The 8,863-nt window shown below is 30.2% G+C and overlaps 1 protein-coding gene across 1 annotated transcript in view; it reads right to left on the bottom strand.

The window, feature by feature from the left end:
- Window positions 1-1,202: 1,202 nt before the first annotated feature.
- The window catches only part of LOC119668283, a 32,302-nt gene continuing 24,641 nt past the window's right edge, over window positions 1,203-8,863 (bottom strand). Inside the window, exons 4-8 of the mRNA XM_038077740.1 lie at window positions 6,199-6,529; window positions 2,850-6,139; window positions 2,580-2,791; window positions 1,550-1,790; window positions 1,203-1,489 (exon numbers count right to left, since the gene is read on the bottom strand). Coding sequence (XP_037933668.1) covers window positions 1,297-1,489; window positions 1,550-1,790; window positions 2,580-2,791; window positions 2,850-6,139; window positions 6,199-6,529 — 4,267 coding nt within the window. The 3' untranslated portion in view covers window positions 1,203-1,296. The remainder of the gene's footprint in view (window positions 1,490-1,549; window positions 1,791-2,579; window positions 2,792-2,849; window positions 6,140-6,198; window positions 6,530-8,863) is intronic.

The following is an 8,863-nucleotide window of genomic DNA, read 5'->3' as shown; positions in this document are numbered from 1 at the left end:
TATAAAAAAATAAATAAAAAATATAAAAAATAAAAACGAAAAAAATTAAAAAATATTAAAAAAAAAAATGAAAAGCAACGAAATTAAATGTTTCAGTTACGTTTCGTTTATGTTAAGTTTATTAAATTAAATTGATTATCTATTTCGAAAAATAATTGTAAAATTTATTATAAGTCAAGATCAGCTTGAACCTAGTAAAAGATCGACCATCAAAGAGACATAATTTTATTCCTCAAGGAATGTATTCATCTGTAGATGTGTACACTAATATCGATGTCTATGCGTTTCTAATTATAAAATTCTATATAACTATATTTAAATTATCTTATTGCATTTTTAGTTCTGCACTTGTATATATACTTTTATGTTTTATAATGCAAAAGCCATTCTAATTATTTTCCGATTTATCATTATATATCGTTTTATATAGAACCAATTTCTGTATATTGCTTTATATTTTTCTCTCTAAATACATACATATAAAATTTTTACCATTGCAACATTTTACTAAATTTATTTTGTATTTTGCTTGATTTTAACATTTTTTAATCATTTTTAAGTTAAGTTTTAAAATTCTAATTTCTACTTAAAGTCTTTTGTATAAAACGTTGAGTTTAAACATTTGTCTTTGGTTTGATTCCGTTGGTAAATAAAATCAATAAAGTTTATTAAAACTGTTAATATTTTTGATTTAGTTTTGATCTTCTTTTGATTAAACTTCTTCTTTGATTTGATAAATTAATTCGATTTTTAACAATATTTTTTTTTGCTACTTAATATTTATAAGTAAATCTGGCATTATAATTAATTACACTACAGTTAAATTTTTTAAAAAATTCCTTGTTTCATCATTATATATAATCGATTAATATATATAACTAATTTTAATATTTGATTAAATAATATTTTTAATATAGAAATACAATTCACGATTCGACTTAGAAATAAATATAGAAAAAATTCCAGAAATTTAATTTAAAGTACCCTGTCAAAAGGTTATGCTAACCATAACACAAACTAACAATAAACAGAGAGACTAAGTATATAAAGTATATAAGGAGATGTGAAATCAATGTCTTTATAGATATATTCTATTTTGTTAATTCAACTAAAATAATTTTAGAATTAGCAAAACCAATTATTATGTATAAATAAACTATTCATACTACAATCAATCATGTTATATATGTGTATCTCTCAGTTCCATTTTGTAGTATAGATACAAAAAGAGTATTTTAATAAATACGAAATAAATTCCTTAAGTTTCTTAATTCCTATGTGCATGTCTTAAATGTGCTAACTAAAATACTTTAATCCTGCAATTAATAAAAATTTTTCAATAAATAATTCCGAGTCCAGTACAGCAATGTGCGCTGCTCTACCGATGAGCGTATTTGCTGTATGAGGAAGTGCGTGATGTACATCAAAGCGCGCTAATTTCAGTCCAGGACGCGCCAATATGGGTGCAACTATATTGTGTACCATTTCCCTAATAAAATAATAGTTTTATTAAAATTATTTTAAATAATTGCAAAATTTAATAATATACCTGTATACGGTTCCAAGATTAGAATTATCTCGTATAGCCGCCTTACACAATTCTAGGCGAGCTGAATGTGCAGGCACATAACGATCTTGACTTGATCCGCAAAGTAATATATTCTTAAAGTGATGTAACGTACTGCGTTGACTAAGACGATATAGAAAACTGTTCCTAATATCAGGAGTGTCTCGCATACACAATTGCAGCAATGAACCAGATTTCTTCCATTTTTGCATAAACCACATACCTAAAAATAGAGAAGATATAGATTTACTAATAATTTATTTTCATAAAATGTTATTATATTATTATTTCAGAATAATTAATTTTATTGTTTATTTAACATATTATTTATCGTCTGTCATCGCTGTCATCGGTCAGGCACCATATTCGTCAGATCTGGATCCGTGCGACTTTTTCCTGTTCCCGAAACTCAAATTTTGCCCTTTCGTGGTAAGCGTTTTGAGTCGATTGAATCGGTAAAAGAGAATTCGCTAAAGGAACTAAAATTCATATCTTCACGGGCCTACGAAAAGTGTATGGAGGATTGAGTAAGCGTTGGCATATGTGTATCGCTTCAGAAAGAGCATATTTTGAAGGAAGTAAAATAAATTTGGAATAAAATTTAAATTTGTGTATTGTATTTACAAAATCCGAGTACTTTTTGAGCAGAAGATATTCCTTCTATATGAAGATCATTCATATACATACAACATATATATGGATTACATATGGGTGCTCATTCATATACATATAACATACATGTGGATTACATATGGGTTATAGTTAAGAACACAACATTTAGTTCTTGCTGAAGATTTGGTTTTTATTATCAAGTGTTGGCAACACCACTTAGTAGGATAGGTGAAATTTGTATATATATACTCGTACAATTGTTTATATGTATATGTACTTGGTAAATTCTTACTTTGCTCTTTATAGTCTAAATAAGATATATAAATATTATTCTGACTAATTTATTGTTGAAGGCAAAACACTATTTTTACATTTTTATATATTAGATGTTTTTTCTTACCCATATTGACTAGTCCACTCGTATTATAAAGTGTGCCCAAATGTGGTCCAGATAGTGATAAAAAAGTATGAAGGCGTGGCAGTAGTGGTCTCATTTGTGGTCGTGCTAAAGCGCTACGCACGATTATTGTTCCCAAAGAGTGTGCAACGAATGAAATACGTGTTGGATTAAGCCCACATGTCTCTATATGATATAGTATTTCAGCTACAAGTCTAGAATATAAATAATGAATAAGTATTAATATATCTTTGCAAATATTAATGAAATAACCTATCAGTCATTGTATCAAAATCTGAAAATGTATCGCCTTGATTTCGTTCCGACATCAGAAATTCTAAATTAATGCCTGGCAATCCTAATTCCAGATACGTGCGTACTAAACGTAAATCTGCGGAATTTCCGTCAAGTCCATGAACACAGATAATTAAATGCATGCCATTTGGAGAAAAAGCGCGATATTCGTCGCTTATATAAAAGTATGGCAGTTCTGAAGCTAACTTGACAAAATCCGAGTAAATGCCACCGTTAAATTTTATTTGCTTACGAAACTCTTCTCGATATTTTTCAAATTCCAATAAGGATATGTTATTATCGTGTCCTTTTCGCTTTGACTTAGAGCTATTTGATTTTTGACTATCACTGCGTATAATCATTTTTAATGTATCTGAATTCTCCTTATCTTCATCCTCGGTGCATTCTATTGAGTTAGCGTTGCTGTGACCATTTGGTGTCCCATCGAAGTGATGGTGACCATTGGTTTTACTGTTGTTCATCATCACTGTGTTTCCATTTTGATAATTGTAATTTAATATTTCTTTGCTACGTTTCAGTTCCATAATGCTATGGGATTTCAGTACAGGTTTATTTGTGAAAATTGCTGGTGTGGCGATTGGTTTGAGAGATTCGTAAATATGATAAACCGGGTTGTCTATGGCGCCTATTGGTTGTCTTATTGGTACATTTTGTTGTTGTGGTATTTCCTTCAATGGGGGCTGGGTTGGTTGCACAGATGCCACAGAAATTGTTTCGACATTGTATATTTCGGCAGGTTTTTTGGCTGTGGCCTTTGTTGTTGATTTTGGACTAATGGAGCAACTTTTGTTTAATTTAAGTCTAGGTTTTGGTGTTTGTGATTTAGTTGAAATACTTTTAACTTCGTTGTGTTTCGCATTTTTAGTCGTTGTAATATCATTTATTGTTTGAACTGGTGGATCTCTAAATTCATCAGGTGGCAAAAGATCATCCTGAAATTGTTGTGGAGGTGGAACACGCACACTTTCTATTGGCATAGCCTCTTTTATGTTGGTTAAATCAAAATCAGATTTTGATTTCTCTGATTTATGATGACGATTTCTATCTCGTCGATGTGGTTTAGGTTTTTCCAAGTCCTCTACTTCGGTAGACTCACTTGTTGGCAGATTACGTAAATGTTTTCTGTGCTCTAAGTATGCTTTGGTACTCTCCGATTTAAGCTTAAGCGTTACTGTCGATACTTTTTTGTGAATGGGTACATCTAGATTTGCAAGATTTTTACGTTGATGTGCTGCAGAGTTTGCTTGCCTTTGTTTTTTCGTCTTATTTTGTTGTTCTAATAGTTTTTGTAGTTTAAGACGTAGTTGCTCACCATTTAATTTAGTTTCCATACCGACGATATTTGTCTGTCTTGGCTTACTACTACCATTTGTAATCGTTTCTGGGCTGGATGGAGCACATGAGCTGCGTCTACTTGAAACCCAGCCACTTTCTTCGCTAAGTGAAGACGTGGAGTTACTGAGTACATTTTCTTTTTTGTCTAAACGTGAATCAAATTCTGGTGGCGGTGCTAGATTTGGCAAGGACTCACTAAAACCACTTGTATTCTGTTCAGTACTTGTGCTATTATAAAATTCTAAACGAAATGGTACACTAGCTGATGAGAGTAATTTATGATCAGCGTTTGCCTTTTGCAATTTACTTGGTATATCACTTTCCGAGCTGCTTGATTCCTTTCTAAGTGTGCCATTCTTAAGCATTTCTTTTAGATCGGACACTCTTACACGAGCAATTTCCACTGAACGTGGAATTGTTGAAGAGTTCAATTCCATATCGATTGAACGGTTAAGCCGTAAAGCCTGCGTGGAGTTACTACGTGGTATTGTATTCTGCTGTACTCCATTGAGGGCCATTTTTGTATTATTCATTTTATTGTTCTCCAAAACATTGTTTGATTTCTTCGATGGTATCGGTGGATAAGAATTTCTCGGAGGAATACAACCATTTACAACACTTTTCGGCAGAGAATTGTAATAATTACTACCTTGTGCGAGTTGAGTATTTGGCTTAGGTGGATTAAGAAGCTTAATTTCATGCAAATAATCAAATTTTCCGGCGCGCGTATGTTCAGGCTGCCTATTTAGTGTGCCGCCAATGTTTTTATTGTGGCTATTGACTTTAGAATTTGAAGAATTTGTTGTAGCGCCGTTCACTGGATGTCTGCAGTTGAAAGTCTCTTCTGAATTCTTATACTTCTGCCTTACCTCAGAAATGTTTCGCATTAAATCCTCTGCCTGTACCTTGGGCTTACGAGTGCTACAACTACCAGGTGTTGTTGCTATAGAAAGGCTATTGGCACTGTCGCAATTATTTCCATTGAAATGCATATAATTGATCTCTTCAAATTTTCTTATTTCCTTACATAAATTTTGCGTTTGGCTTTGAGTACGCATTGTTGGCACACTATGCATAGCTCCGTCTAACTGATCCAAAGACTTACTGTGTCTTGTGGGTAATGTAACACTACTGATAGCGTAGGCATTAGTATGGTCTGATTGACAATTCATTTCGTCGAGTAAACCAGTCACTGAATGTCTAGACATTTGACGTTGATTCATACCAACACTAACAGATTTATTAACAGCAGCAGGCGCTATGGTGAGACTAGCTTGCAGTACTTCACCGCCTAAAGTAAAACGTGGTGTTAGGACACCGGGTGGTGGTTGTGTGTTGTTTTGATTTTCATAGTTAATACCACAGGAGCATTCCTTAGCGCCAGCGCTGCTGCTGCGACCATTTAGACTATTTATTGAATACGTTTTATCATGCAGTAAGATGTGACCAGTCGATGTTCCTTTTTTATGCGTTAGACCATTGTCACATTCGTAAATATTTAGATTGGGATCACTGCCTGTACGCCTGCGTAAGTAATTCGGTGTCTCCACATATCGATCCTCAAAAATTAAAGGCAACGAGTTAGTATCACCGTCGATCGGAGTACAATGCACTGGCAAAGGTGGTAACGATTGCATATAACGACTGCGTCTCGCCATTTCAGCAATTGCTATGTAATTTTGATAATTGTTATCATAACAACCAGCAGCCGAATGTCGAGGATTTTCAGTTACAAAGAAACCTTCAGCAAAACGCCGTATGCGCAAAATATGATGCTTCTTTGACAATAAAGTATGTATAGCAGGCTGTGTTGAAGCAAGTAGTACACGCCTCCAGTGTAGAATACTTTCCGCGCACAACTGTGCTATATCCGAATTTGCACGTGTTGCAAAGTCCTCTTCAGAGTCATGCATCTAAATAATAATTTAATTAAGAATACGAATAATAGACTACTGTAATATGGGTAACTTGCCTTTGCTTGTTCTGTTAATTGCTGCAATCTTTCATTTGTGTCATTATCTTTTAAAGGTGGAGAACCTATCTGATTATTCATACTTGGCGATAAAACCGTGCTAAATTCATTTAACGTTATTTTTAAGTTCTCAATTGCACCTAATAAGAGACTACAGATTTCATGGTGTATTTGTCTCGATTGAACAAGACGACCTGCAGGACCTCCACTACATTTTGTTGGACCTACGACTTGTGGTCCGAAAAATACAGCTTCGAGTGGTCCAGGTGATAAGCTACCTCGGCAACTAAGTTTACCGCTACTAATCCAAGCATTTGATTTTTTAGGTGCACTAAAAATTAATAAATTAATAGATTTAAATATGAATGGAAATTATTAAATACAGTTATTTACAATACATGAATAAATGCTAAACACATCGAGCACACTTTACTACTAACTTTAGTTATATAAAGATTCAAATAAAAAACCTTTAACTAAAAACATAAAAATCACTGTGTATGCAATAGAAGAGCATTTTTTTTAATACAGATTTTTAGTTTATAAAATAAAATTCTAAGCAAATTATTTTGTACATTTTTACTACTAGTCCACTAATTTGTAAAAAATTTTTCTTTGAATTCTTACCATTTTTTTATGTACTGAAATAGGGTTTTCCTTTAATAACCAATCATGATGTTGTTCCAAAAATAAAAGTAATATGCAAGAAATTGGGGTTTTATGAATTTCATTTGTGTTTTAAAATATAATTAATTGAACCAAAAATTAATAATAAATGTATTGATTAATTTTAATTGACAAAAAATTAAATAAAATAATTTAACATCTATTTAAAAGCATGTTAAAATAAAGAATTTTTTAATATGGATACTAACCTAATAATTAATAGTAAAATAAAATAATTTATTGCTTTTATAGATTATAAGATGTTTTAAATTATAATTGTTTTTGAAATTATATTATAAATTTTAAACAGTTTGTTTATAGTTTAAGAAATAAATAAAGACAAAAGTTCTTCCTTTTTAATAAAATTGTGCATTTCTTTACTAATCATTAATAAGTACACTCAGGCCTTGTGCGAGTTCGAGTAAATTGAGGTAAAGTAAATTGAAATTTCATAGGGGTTTTTGGCACTACACTTATGTAAATATTTATTTATTTATATATCGCACTTTTTATTATTTTTGATTAAAAGTTTTCAAATTTATTTAATTATTTATTAAACGTCTTATAACATTTTCATAGTGATTTAACAAAATTTTTATCTAATTTACTCTACTCAAAATTCTGGTAAATACCAACATGCGCTGCCGACATAATTTACTATTTCTCTCAATTTACCATCAATTTACTCGAACTCGCACACTGCCTTAATGGTTAAAAAATCATTAATTAACCATTTTTCGTTCAAGCTATGTTAGTAGGTATATTGAGGCGTAGTAGAAAAAAGTTATACGAATTGTAAATTGACTTAATTCTTAAAATTTTATAAAATTGAAAATAACTCAAATATTAAATATCCTAACAAAAAAGTAAAAATTTTTTCCAAAATAAAAATTTTTAAATGAAAATTTTGTATGGGAGTAGATATTGCAGTGGGCGGAATGTTATGAAATTGATCAGACCTCATTGATATAGTTCAGGTATTTCGTACCCCAAATTTCATTATCTGTCGTCATTTATTATAGTTTTCAAGATATTCAAAAAAATTCCAAGTATATCATATTTGGAGAAAAATTTAAAGAAGATCTTAATTGGGAAATTTATTTTAATATCTATACTCTTTCAGAAAACACAGAATTTTGATAGTAATTGATTCTACTTAGTGTTTACCGATTGTCTTGATATAGTTAAATTTTTAAGTTTTGTTATTAATTTTATGTTAAATTTTGCTGTTATGTTTTAAATACTCAGAGCAATTGTTATAGCTAATTTTCGTTGTTCGCAGAATAATATTTTTATTTAATAACTTTACAATACAATACATGCCATTTATTACAATAAATGTTATTTATTACAATAAATATTATTTATTCCATTAATAATTATATTATTATTAATTATAGAGAGATTTGGAAAAGTAGTGAACTACAATAAAAACTGTTTTTATATTATTTTAATTAATTGAATTTTGGCTGACCATGTTTCGAGTACTGCCAAATATCCATCATCAGTGTTCTTGGAATTATTTCTTACATTTAATTATTCGTAAATAATTTATAGAAACTGCAAGTATCAAGGGTTGAACTCGGACCCTGCCAAATTTGAAGCTCAAAGTCAGCGTTCATTAGCCAACTGATTCAAAGCCGTACTTGATTTGTACTTTAATTTGCTGTAATAGTTCATTAACAAATTTAAATTATTTTTATTACAATAAATGCCATTTATTACAATAAAAATTTTTTAGTCTAATAAATTCTATTTATTACAATGAATTCTATTTATTGCAATAATTTTTCTGTTGCAAATTTTTTCCCAATTTACTTTAATAAATTCTATTTATGAAAATTTATTTAAAAAAAAATCCATAATATGTTATATTTATTAAAATAAATATTTCAGCTTAAAAGTATTATGATCTAGTTTTTTTAATTTATAATATAATATAAAAACTAATTATTACAATAAATATTATTTATTACAAAATATTCAATTTATTACAATA

Source organism: Teleopsis dalmanni, chromosome 1 (assembly GCF_002237135.1).
Source record: "Teleopsis dalmanni isolate 2A chromosome 1, ASM223713v2, whole genome shotgun sequence".
Taxonomy (NCBI): Eukaryota; Metazoa; Arthropoda; class Insecta; order Diptera; family Diopsidae; genus Teleopsis; species Teleopsis dalmanni.
The sequence above is the reverse complement of the archived record's forward strand: the minus strand, read 5'-3'. Positions and strand labels throughout refer to the sequence as shown.